The sequence below is a fragment of the Lates calcarifer genome, linkage group LG19 (assembly GCF_001640805.2).
Source record: "Lates calcarifer isolate ASB-BC8 linkage group LG19, TLL_Latcal_v3, whole genome shotgun sequence".
Taxonomy (NCBI): domain Eukaryota; kingdom Metazoa; phylum Chordata; class Actinopteri; family Centropomidae; genus Lates; species Lates calcarifer.
The window spans coordinates 18,862,018-18,874,651 of record NC_066851.1 but is presented as its reverse complement, the minus strand read 5'-3'; the positions used below and the strand labels follow the sequence as shown (position 1 = coordinate 18,874,651).

Sequence of the window (12,634 nt, the reverse complement as noted above, 5' to 3'; positions counted from 1 at the left end):
AGATTTGTGAGTAATTTAAATTGTCTGGTAAGACTCTACAGCCATTAAAATCTAAAAACAACATCACACACATTTCATGAGTGGTAACATGTATATCTGCCCTGAGGGTTTTCCCCTCTGTCTATTTCAGTGCCCTCTCACAGTTCTACGTCCATAAACCTAAATATGACTGACCGTTTTACGTGATGACGTAGCACTGCGGCGCACACCGCACCACGATCAACACAAACGCCGATCGACTAAGAACAGCGAAGGACTCTCACAGCCGAACAACCAGCCACAGCCAGTTCATGCCATAAGAAGATTCGGACACATTTAACACTGTGAGATGATTGTGTGGCTTTAGTTTCCGTGTAACTGATGTCGACGGAGCTGCAATAAGCAAAGAGATATTCATAAAATACCCCCGGATAGCCCCCGTAACTCGGGTAAGCAGTTTCTAGAAGCGACCAGCTAGCAAGGCTAACGAAGAGTAGCTGCTAATGCTAACTGGCTGGCCATGTTGTTGTTCTTTTGTTTAACTTTACAAACTTTTGTGACTTATCAGTTTATCTTTTCTTCTGCGCGGTTATCATGCAAACAACTTCTTATACTTAAAACAAGTTATTGTAATACGATCGGCGCTAAGACTGCAAATGGTCAGAATAATAAAACCGGCTGTTGCTGTGTTGTTTGTGTTTTTAGCTGTTTGCTAACATGCCAATTGTGCTTGCGTAATTTAGCCACCTAGCTGCTGCGGGCAATAGCTGTAAGGTCTTGAACAATAGCTCTCCTGTGTGGCATTGCTGTTTGGACTTGCAGCATTGTTGTGGGTCTTTAAGTTGTTTGGTGTCCTTTGAGCCAGCAGTCATTATCCCTTCACACAAGCAGCGCCACCAAATAAGCCAGGGGCTAATGATTCACAGGTATTTAACGCGTGGGTCTGTCTTTGCTGAGGGGCAAACAGTTTGAATAACAAGCTAAAATACTTCAGGGTTTGTCTGACTTGTCACCAAAGTGCACGAATGAAGACAAGGCAATTCTGAGAGCCCAAATGTGAAGGGTCAGGTTTGCCCCGAAGTCTTGGAAGAAGCAGTGTCACCATGAAATTTAAGAAGGAGGTTGTGAAATGTCACTGAACCGCCTAAAGATTTAGTAAACATGCACACACACACACAGAGAACATGTGTGAGACTTAAGTTGTTCATGGGATAACATAACACCAGCATGCTCTGTCTCAGCTGACTGCTCCATGTGCTTACCCTTAAAACATTGTTGTTATCCTGGCATGTTTGTGGTTTCTCAAGAGTTGTGAAACATATTTTTTGCTGTCCTTCTTTCAGGGTTGAAGATCTCACCCCTATTTCACCGCTGGGCAAGGAGCACTACAGTAAAAATGGAGAATCTGCACCCCCACTGCCTTAAATGCATCAACAGAAGATGCATGGTAAGACCAGAAACGGGTGTTTCCTGTGACCTCATTGGCTGTCCTCTTGTCTGTGGGGCAGTTTTTCACTCATGTAAACTAGAGGAACATCGCCTGCTGTGTCCGTACGAACGCCTGCCATGCCTAAACAGTGGGTTTGGCTGTCCCTTCACTATTGCAAGGATCAAGATGGCACAGCACCTTGAGACTTGCCCGGCAAGTATAGTATGCTGCACTATGGAGTGGAACCGCTGGCCAGTGAGCTATGCTGATCGCAAGTCCTATGAAAACTTGAGCAAAGACTTTGATGAGGTGGAGCAGCTAGACATGGCTTTGGCGCTGCAGGATCAGAGGATGTTGTTAGAATCCCTGAAGGTCACGACCACTGTGTCAAAGAACGGAGATAAAGAAGCAGATGAAAGTGACAAAATGGCCACAGCATCAAGTTTACCAGAGACAGTGTTAAGTAATGGAACAGTGGAGATGGAAGATGAGCCCTATACTGAATTGTATAGCACCTCAGTGAAGACAAGCAGAAATTTAGCAGCAGCCTTTGACATCCTCACTAATTCCAAGGAAATTGAGATAATTGTTGGAAATCTAAATGGGGAAAAGACTAATAAGAATGGAGCACTCCACAATGGAGAAAATGGTGATAGTCATAATGTTTATGTTGCTGAGGGAGGGAAGAACGTAGATATGCAAGAGAGTGACTCTGATTCCGAGTGTGAGCTCGGAGCAGTAGGTGGAGTAGATTGTGCAGTGGGCACAGATGGAGAAGAAGATGGTATTGGTTGGGCAGAAGAAAATGATTTTGTAGAGTTGTTTTTTGAAGAAAAGGAAGATATTATTGAGGAGCCAATAAATGATTCCAACCTCGTCTGGCCGGAGATGCCACAGAATTACATGCCTGTTGTAGCTCTGGGGCCTCCTGTGCCTCAGCAAGCACCACTTTCACCTCCAATGCCATTCCTGCTGTCTGATCATGTGAGAAATAACTTCCTGCAACATTTACCCACTGAACTCAGGTATAGGTGCTTGGAACGTAAACTACAGAATGTAGAAGTCCTTAGAGGTATAAGTATGTTTACATTTAATGGACGTCGGGCTCTGCTGTCAGACCCGTACTTGTTTCGAGCAAAGATGGAGGACAAGGCAGTGGACACATCTGACCTGGAGGTGGCTGATGACCCCATGGGCCTCCATGGCATTGATCTCATCACTGCAGCTTTGCTCTTCTGCCTCGGCGATTCTCCAGGAGGCAGGGGGATCTCAGACAGCAGGTTTGTTGATGGCTACCACATTGACTTTGGTACTCAGACGTTCTCCTTCCCTTCAGCTATTCTTGCAACCAACACCATGGTGGGAGACATCGCTTCAGCCTCGGCCTGTGATCATGCCAGCCCACAGCTGTCTAATCCCAGCCCCTTCCACACTCTCAGGCTGGACCTGGTGCTAGAATGTGTGGCTCGATACCAAACCAAACAGCGCTCCATGTTCACTTTTGTGTGTGGGCAGTTGTTCCGGCGGGATGAGTTTTCGTCTCATTTCAAAAACGTTCACGGGGATATCCACGCTGGACTTAATGGCTGGATGGAGCAACGCTGCCCCTTGGCCTACTACGGATGCACATATTCCCAAAGACGGTTCTGCCCCTCTGTACAGGGCTTCCGAATCATCCACGACAGGCACCTCGGCTCTTTCGGGGTTCAGCCTGGTCTACCTTTAAAAAATGGGGACAACTTCCCAAGAAACACCCGCCACTTTGGCTCTAAGTGCGATCAATTCAGCAGTCTTCCATTTGAGGTGTTGCAATATGTAGCAAGCTTCCTGGACAGCTTCAGCCTGTGCCAACTATCCAGAGTGTCCCGCACCATGAGGGATGTGTGTGCCAGTCTGCTCCAGATGCGCGGCATGGTCGTCCTGCTGTGGGAGAAGAAACGGCGTGCTGATGGGTCTCCTTCATGGCAGATCACAGACAAGGTTAGTCTTTGTTTTACTATTTTTAATTGCTATTTACATTTTATCACGGTCTCACTTATCTGCAATGCGGAAACAAAGTATAATTATGTGCACTGCATGAAACTGAAACGGATCAATTCTATTTGTCTTCCAGGTGTGGCGATTCAGCACAGCCTTCGGTACAGTGAATGAATGGAAGTTTGCCAATATCGCCAGCATGGCAGACCACCTCAAGAAGTGCAAGTTCAACACAATTTCTCGCCGGGAGGAGGCCATCCCCCTGCCGTGCATGTGTTTCACCAGAGAGCTCACGAAAGAGGGAAGGTGTTTACGTTCAGTTCTCAAACCAGTAGCATAAGCGATGACGCCACTTTTTGGACACTTCTGAGACCATCAGAACTCAAATACACGTGTATTTTCCTCCAGTGTTTACAGACATTAGTCTTTTCCAGCCCCAGAAAGATAAAACACTCCTGGTTGGATGTTATGAACTGTTGGTTATTCTTTCCTCACTCCCATGAATAAGACAAAGCCAGTAGCGGGCTGATAAATATCTCAGCAGAAGCTGATGTACTGCAGATCACAGACTGTTAACAAGCAAATTTAATTGCTAGCCTTGTATCCTACACTCAGACAGATTTATTAAAATCACTGTACTGAAGTTCTACCATTATCTACTCTGACATTGTGTAAATAATCAGATGTTTTGATGTAGATTTTTTTTATTTTTATATCAAGTCAGTACTGTGCTACATTGGAGGCAAGAGTAGCCTTAACTTGTGATACACTTGATTTTCTAGTCATGAGGTCGTTCAGAACATCTCAGTGAGATTTCTCAACCACTTCTAGCTGGAACAGTTTACTGGTATCTTGCACGGTTTTATATCCTGATACCTAGAGTGACCATGTATGTGTACTGCTTTAGAGCTTGTAGATTTCACAGCTTTAATTCTACATTTTAAGACTGACCAAACATCTGTGGTAGCTCTGCACAATGTATGCCATTGTACAGGATAATCAAACTGTATCACTGTGGGTGTTGATTTCTGTTCACCAGCATAAGCACGTCACCACCATCGTGTTTGGTGTTTAGATGTAGCGTGTTTTGTGGTTTGGCATGTTGGCGCTGGATTTATGGCAGTAACAAAGGTGGTCCATCTTCTATTCTTCTCTCACTTCTGACTAATGGGCTGGCATCGTTAGTCAGGATGAGATATAATATAACACTATTCACCAGCCAAGTGGCAGTACATTTTTAGCTGTGGCTTGTGGTTTGCCTTTCCTACCAGCTACTTTGATAGAGTAACCAGCAATTGTGGTTTCGTTTTCTCCAAAAATATAAATGTAGCAAGTGAAATAATGAATGTACTCAGTGAATATAAGACTCCATCAGTGACTGTTGGTAGTGAGCAGGAAGCTTTGTTTCCTTCCCTCAGTGTCAGACCTCACGAAACCCTGCAGGCCAGGTGTTAACAGCTACAGCGGGCACACACTTCCCTCCAGTAACAAGCATCACTAATTATGTTCACGTTCATTATTTATCATGTTTGTATGTTTTTTTGGCACTACATGTTCACTGTGTTCAAATGTTTGGTGTCTCAGGGTTGAGAGCATGAAGCTTTGTCTCGCAGTAGATTGTATGTGTGTGTGTGTGTGTGTAGTCAACAAAATGGCTCAGAATAATACGACAATGACTCGTCAGCTGCTTGATTATTGTGGGGTCTTAGAAACTGACTGGTGTACCACTCAGTATTAATATAATAACAGTGTGTGTTGCAGTGCTGAACTAACAAATTACATGTTTTTGTGTTTGTCATCCATCAGCGTTGTGTTTATAATTGAGTAACTGAAATAGTCAGCTAAAAATGCTGTTTGAATGTTCTTTTAAAACGGAGTGATCTGGCTTGTTTGGATTAAGTAATTAGTTCTAACTAAACATGGACATGACATATTTTGTTCCCTTGTATGAGAAAATAGCCTACAAATTGGTTGGAAATGTCACAAAAAAGTAACTGATTACTGGTAAGAAGAATATTCCTTTAAGAAAATTGTGTGCTTTTTTTGTTTTTGTTTTCTATTTTTGAAGTTTGATGTAAAGCCCAAGCAATGTTTGAACTAAAGCTGTCTTTTTATTCTAATCTGTCCCAATCTGTTTGGTTTATTTCTTGTTTTTTTGTACTGGTACTTTTATTTGGAAAAGAGAAAGAATCTGCCTCTGTAATGTCTAGATTTGTATTTGAATTATTGATTTGCACATGAAGGCATGTACTGTAAATTTTAAATCATGATGCTGAGGACTTTTTCTTTGCTCATGTAGCAGGAATTTTACTCCCTTGTGTTCTGCATGTGAGCTTTGATGTCTTTGGAAAATGTATCGGTCAGTCCAGTTGCAGACTCATTTATACAGTGGATTTCTCAGGCACAGTGCATCAGTTTAGTACATTTTCATATGAGCTGTTACATTTTTTAAAAGGCAATCTTCTGTTATGATAGTTTCATCCAGATCTGATAGCATGCCTCATTTCTGGGGTTTTAACCTTTTTAAATTGATGAAGTGGAATGGGGGACCTGAGCAATAAATTAGTCTTTTTGCTCCACTGAGGTTCATTCATCTTTCAGACAAATGTATTTCATCTACAGCACACTCTTTGTTTTTTAGCAATGCAGACAAGTCTTTGCAGGCACCTGGAGTGTTATCGACATTTTCATCATAAGTTTAAGTTTTGTTTTCACTCCTGCTGAAGTGTGTTTTTTCACAATATGCCAGCTTCATTTGTTTGACTTTTGAAGCATTTTAATAAAGAGGCTCTTGGTTTTTAAATGTTGATTGTTTTTTTTCTGTAGTCGTTTCTGTCACTGTGCCAACACAGCTCTCCAATCGGTCACACTGGGGGAAAAAGTGTCAACAGCGAGCTTCCTGGTTAAGTTAAAATAGTAAAAAAGTTCTGTGTGCACATCCTGTCCTGTATTAAGGCCAGGTGGGTGATAACAGATTAACTGAGGGAATAATGGAAAGTATTCTCACTTTGGGTGAAAGTTTCCTAAATATTATTAGACTGAAAAAAGGCAACATTTCAACCTTACTGAGTCCTCATCACGTAAAAAAACAAGGCACAAATAAACACACTACAACCCTTCAGATACATTAACACCAACTGAAATAGTTATGGAAACTGTTTCCTTCTTTCAGGCCAGTTAAATTTAGGGAGCTTTAATTCAGCGTGTGAATGTTTTTCACCTTAGATTAAAATCGTCCTAATACTGATAATGTTTTTTTGTTTTTTTTATCTCTCCAGTTATTATGGGAAGAGATGTTTTACCGCTTTATTGTAATGAGAGACCTTATTTAACGACCAGTTTAATTAAAACTCGCTAGGTGGCGCCAGACCGCCACAAGTTCCCCATGCCATATAAAAAAGGACCAGACAGAGAAGATAATGTCATGTATTCCTCCACTGTGATGAATCATACAGCTCTTAGATTTGCCTTATTGTGTTGGATGTGTACATGCAAGGTAAAGAGGATAAAGGTCAAATCGAGGAGTGAGAGAATAAATAGCATTTAAAATGTTTCTAATGGCATACATTTAAATTATTCTATTTTTTTTAGTATCATTACCGATGTAAAATAAATAAAAATAATAAAAGTACACAGTAACCAAATTAAGCTGTTTTCTGGTTTTAGCTCTTGTGTTGAATACCTGTTACAGGTAAATCAACACAGGAGGAAAGTTAACCATGTCCTTTGAATATCTGTGGTTGGCGCTACTATCGTTTTGTTTATATCTGTCCCAGACGCAGGGAAATCTTGATTTAACGCCGAGATACGCAGGGAAATGTGCTGCTTATATTTACCCTAACATCCCCATTACAAAAGGAAACAAAAGATCACAACCTAGTTAGGCCTACATTTTATCAGCTGAGTCGGGGGGTTTCCTCTCTGTGGTTTCCGAACCTGTGTAGCTTTGTTAATTGTCTCTGATGTGTGACACCTGAAGAAGTATCACGAACACGTTGCTATTATTAGACATCACCTCACAGCTTGTATAGGCACAAACGAGCCTGACAATCGTCCCTACGTGATGAACCAGCGGTATGTAAATAAAACACGCCAAATCAAAGCTTCCATGGGAGGAGGAAACGTTTGTAGGTATGAATTCTGCATGTCAGCTGCATCGACTGTTTACGGAGAATACCGTGGGTGAAAGTCACACACAGCTCTCTTGAATAGTATAGTGAAGGTATGCAGGTTAAAATTTCCATTTTCTACCAGGAGTGGGGTTCGAACCCACGAGGACTATTGTCCATTGGATCTTAAGTCCAACGCCTTAACCACTCGGCCATCCTGGTTCGCATACAGACTGCAGAAACAGCGATGACCCCCGTCATTCAAAGACAATACCGACACAACCATGTCAGGATAACAGGTAAGTCCACCTGAGTAAACTTATATGACGCCACAGTGCAAATAAAGCCAGTCACTGCCAGTAAATGCCCCCCACAAACCACACAGTGCTGCTGCTGCTGCTGCTGAGGAAGTGCAGTCATTGCAAACCCATTTCAACACTGAGCAGAGGCATTTACTCCAGTGGTGTCTCTCGTGCACTGTACAGTGGTCTCAGTCTGACAGGCTCTCAGCTTCAGTTGACCAGATGCTAACTGGGATCTCCCCAGTGGATGACGGACTGTCACAAAAGACTTTTTCATCATACTGTCATTACACTGACAGGACAGAGAGACAGGCCTGCTGTGCAAACGCAGTCCTCTGACCTGATTAGTTTCCCATTCTCTCTGTTGTTGTCACACCGACTGAATGAACAGATATGTCAACAAAAATCTGGGAAAACCTGCCCCATAACACAAATACAATAAGACATAATCAGTAAAGCTGCAAGTAAACATGGGATTGAAGCTCAGACAGTTTCATCACTGACAAAAGGAGGCAATGCAGAAAGGTTCTCTCCTTTGAAGAAACAACTCTTGAGAAACACAACACCCTGGCCTATAGCTGGTGATAAGTAGACACAGGGGTGGCCGACACATGGTTGCACAATCCTCACCAATCTATGTTGTTTCCCCAGCTAACCACAGTCAGAGGCTGTAAGTGTGTTCTGCTCACAGTGTTTCAAAAAAGTGTTAAGCAATGGCTGTAATCAGAGATAGGCCTTCTTTGAGTTCCAGTTTCAAACTTAGCTGTAGACTTACGATTCAGGCCGTCAAAACTAGCCACCCTAAGGCATTTATTTATAAGTAAATCACACTTTACATCACTTAAATAGCTCATATAACAACTTACAAACCTGAAATTTAAGGAGAAGGCTGAGAGTTATGCATTAAATAATAGCTTGGACATCTCTACAGTAATCATGCAAAGGCTGTGCTCAGTAGCAATCAGGAAATATAACACCCATAACTCACTGTACACATTTGCATATGAGCATGTGGTATGAACTACTACCTTTTTCTCTAACCAGCTCAGTTAAGAAAATAGTAGTGTGAGAAATTTGGATGCTTGCTGCTTAAAAATTGAGTCAATGCTTCATTAGAGCTAAATAAATACACAAACCAAAGTTCTCCGGGCATATTAGCATCGGAAGCCAATTTGAATCTAATCTCAATATTTTGATGACACTGAGAAAAGATGAATGCCAATGCTCTCACTTGCAGCAAGGGAAGCAACAGCAAAAGAGTTTCTTGCATGGATTGTTTTTCTTGTATTTCACAGCCTTCTTGATCTCAGTTGCAGCCTTGGCAACATAGTCCTGAGTTGCACCGACATTTGCTTCTATGTTATCCAGCATGCAGCCCTGCTCCTCCACCAGCATGGCCATCTGGAAGAAAAGCTCGTGAATGTCTCGGATGCGACCCTCCAGCTCCAGGAGCTCCTTGTGCCGGTTCTCGATCTCGTTGAGGGCGGATCTGGCAGTCTTTCCCTCCAGGAGAAGATTGTCAGGAGAAGACGTTCCACTTGCCCGTCTCGATCATCTCGTCTATCTGCTCCCTGGTAACCTCCTTGCCCATGATCTCTGCCTGCCTCTGGATGCGAGTCTTGCAGTTCTCCCTCTGGATCATCTCGGCCTCGTTGTACTCAGACATGGCGTCGTGGAAGGCGTTGGTCAGAGACACGTACTGCGAACGCACCATGCGAGCTACAGCTGAAGTAGGCCCGTGCTCCTCTTCCAGTTGCTTGCTCAGCTTCGCCAGCTTCTCCAATCGGGCATAAATGGCCTCCCCTCTGGCCTTGATGTCCCGTCCCAGAGCGTTGGAGTCCCGTTTGATGCTGCTTATCCTCCTGACAGAGGTGAGGAACCTGGTGTTCTGCTTCCCGAGGCGCTTCACGTCCATTTTGAGCAGCAGCATCTCCTTCCTCATCGCCTGGGCCTCTTTGTAGATGCCATCCATCATGTCTTCTCCCTCAAAGACGATGGTGTGTTGCTCCAGAAGCTCCCCATCCTCTGTGGTGTGGTTGTGGTTCTCCACAGACCTGTGCTCCTCCTCTGCAGGCCTGGGGGTGATGGTCTGCAGCTCAGACAGTCGGTCCCTCATCTCACCTGCAATAAGAGAAAGACATTATGACATTATGAAAGGAATAGTCTGACATTCTAGAAAAGGGTTGGCTGTTTCCCTGTTTCATTCTTTAGCCGAAGCTTTGCTAAATGGCTACTGGCTGTACTGAGTGGAAACAGGAGGAAACAGCTATCCTGACTCTGTCCATCAGAGGCAAAATTTGCCTTCCAGCACTATAAAGTTCACTAATTAACATGCTGTCATTTTATGGGGGTTATGTGCCAGACTATGTCTTGCCTCTGAGGAGTTGCCAGGTCACCAGCAGAGACTCCATAGTCCAGGACATTAACCCTCAAATGGAAAATTGTCAAAATTTTCCAAAAAAAATAAATAAAAGCTGTGAAGTAGAACTTTTTCTTTTTTTCTTGTCCATTAACACTTTCACAACCCCTCTGATTTATTTTGTGTCCCTTCATGGGAGCCCAACCCTAAGACTGAAAAACACTGGTCTTAACAAACAGTGGTTAAACTAGCTTCATCCCAGCCAGCTACAACAGCAAAGTGCATCATACACAATGATGCACCAGTATTAATAATCAGATGATTTCAAGTATAAACATTTACGTAATAATTAGTCACAGGCTCCATTGAATGAGTACTAAGTTCTTTTTTTTTTTTTTTTTTTACTTTGTATGCCTTCAAGTACATTTTGCTGATAACATTTTAAATACAGAACCTTTACAGGTAATTGATTATTTTTAGTATTTACAGTGTTGTTTTTACTTAAATAAAAGATCTGAAAACTGCTGGTCTTGTCCTACCAAACAGGAGATACCCAAACTAGTCTTCTCATGACAGGCAGTTGAAAGATGTTGAGTCTCGTTTAAAACTAGAGACATTAGTAATATAATAAGAAAATCTGCTTTTTAGGCAAGATATGGACATTTTTCTCTTATGTGCAGTCATTTCTTTCTTTTTATATTGTAACTTCAGTGATTATTTAATAGAAAACTCTGTAAACTTTAGTATGTGTGCATGTTTTTGTGGATGTTGGGATACTTTTTTGAACATACAGTGTAACTTGGAAAATGAAGAGACTTAAACTTTAAAAGCACTTTTATGACTTCAGCAAACTACAAATTCTCAGTAAAGACTGATACATCACAATTTTAGATGTATTTTCTGCAGAGAAACAGAGCAGTGTCTGAACTCCTCTGTAGGAAGCTGATGAGTTACTTCCTCAGCTGTGACGTTCTCATCTCAGATAGAAAATTTATCACAGGGCGTCGTCTTAAGACGCTGTTATTTCCTATTGAGAAAAGCAGTTATATAGCACTCATCTACTTAATGTACTTAATCTACTTAATGCTAAACAAAAATCTTTTGCAAAAGTGAAGAAAATCCCACTAACAAACCTTAAAGCATCACTGGCCATGACAAAACCAAGATCAAAAGGAAAAATAAAAACTTGACACACAATAAGAAGCTGTTACAGAAATCAGTCTGCGTCTGCGCCGAGTTATGACTCCACGATTCACTTAATCAATTGTTTGTGCCTATATATGACAACAATACAGTACAATGCAGAGTACACATACCTTGTTGTGTTGTCTTCCAGCGGTGCTATACTATAAAACTCGCTAAAGGAGAGGCGGCCACACAAAGACTCATTTCCTCTTTTTCTCTCCTTTTTTCTACCACCAAATTTCAACATGTACAAGAGTCAACGAACTCCCACTGTTTTAAGGAGGTCTCGCAGTCACACACATCACACTGCCACTGACTCAGTGATACAGGCTGCAGCAGGTACTAATGCGGAAGATCACGCCTTCTCCTCTACACTTCACACTCTACCGCTTCTCTAGTTTGAGTTCAGGAAGCAGAGGATCAGTCAGTCATTTTAATGTGCGGTTTTCTCATGTTGAAACGTGCAGGTGACTTTGCGCATTTGCGTTTAATAAGACTGTAACATTTTTTTTTAGAGATACAAGGCGCCCAGTTTATTGTCAGGATGACACGTGGCTGACATTATGTTTTAAGGTTAAAACTTTTCAATATTACCAAACCTCAAGTTTTTCATTAAATTAATGTGAAACAATAAAACACCATCAGACCTTATCATCAAAATATAAGGTCTATTTAAAACAACAACAACAACAACAACACACAACAACACAACAACCAACCAACAAACAAACAGACACATAAACAGAAACATTAGTCTCACCACTTAATCCATCCAGTAACTGTTTTGGAAATCTGATGCTTTCAACGTCAAGATCATTTACTTAGAAAAGAAGAACAAATAACCACATTGTACACAACATAATGTTACTCAAGTAAAGGTCTTTGAGTAACTTTACTTTAATAAGTAACTTTAGTAACTTTAGTAAGATGTACTTTAAATATCAAAGGTTAAAGCACTCATTGGAGAACAGTGTTAGTGATGTATAAAGCAGCATGTTACTGTTGTAGTTGGTAAAGATAGAACTCATTTTAAAATAGTAATACCAGACTGTGAAAATACTCCATTACAAATAAAAGCCCTGCATTGAAAATGTTTAAGTATGGCTGTGAAATGTAGCTAAGTACATATACTCATGTTTATGTACTTAGCTACACTCCACCACTGACTTTTGACCACACACAGCTTGATCTTTATCAGCAACAGTTACACTAATTATGCTAATCATTAGTTTGATAAATCTTATTGAGTTAAGCCATAAGTTGTTTATTGATTTATACTGTTTGTCAGTAATGT

At 41.6% G+C, this 12,634-nt stretch overlaps 2 protein-coding genes and 1 non-coding gene across 4 annotated transcripts; 1 reads left to right on the top strand and 2 right to left on the bottom strand.

Moving 5' to 3' along the window:
* The first annotated feature begins 149 nt into the window (after positions 1-149).
* fbxo30a (F-box protein 30a) lies at positions 150-6,188 on the top strand. 2 transcript variants are annotated; one of them, XM_051078016.1, is made up of 3 exons: positions 150-323; positions 1,323-3,388; positions 3,522-6,188. In XM_051078016.1, exons 2-3 carry the CDS (start codon positions 1,376-1,378, stop codon positions 3,723-3,725), a joined length of 2,217 nt encoding a protein of 738 aa, XP_050933973.1. In that variant the 5' UTR covers positions 150-323; positions 1,323-1,375; the 3' UTR covers positions 3,726-6,188. The 2 variants fall into 2 exon arrangements, with proteins under 2 accessions (XP_050933973.1, XP_018559232.1); XM_018703716.2 differs by having other exon boundaries at positions 152-428.
* Positions 6,189-7,633: 1,445 nt separating this feature from the next.
* trnal-uaa (transfer RNA leucine (anticodon UAA)) lies at positions 7,634-7,716 on the bottom strand. Its single transcript has one exon. It is a non-coding gene; the product is annotated as a tRNA-Leu (tRNA).
* Positions 7,717-8,573: 857 nt separating this feature from the next.
* On the bottom strand, positions 8,574-12,023 carry stx11a (syntaxin 11a). The gene is given in 3 exon segments (XM_018703717.2): positions 8,574-9,317; positions 9,319-9,917; positions 11,472-12,023. Coding segments are annotated over 2 exon segments (888 nt in total). The 5' UTR covers positions 9,913-9,917; positions 11,472-12,023; the 3' UTR covers positions 8,574-9,023.
* Between the last annotated feature and the right edge of the window lie 611 nt (positions 12,024-12,634).

Excerpts from the sequence above, each read along its gene's own strand:
- fbxo30a (XM_051078016.1), top strand. The coding sequence starts at position 1,376 with ATGGAGAATCTGCACCCCCACTGCCTTAAATGCATCAACAGAAGATGC. Across the intron at positions 3,389-3,521 it reads CATGGCAGATCACAGACAAG|GTGTGGCGATTCAGCACAGC; the intron begins GTTAGTCTTTGT and ends TTTGTCTTCCAG.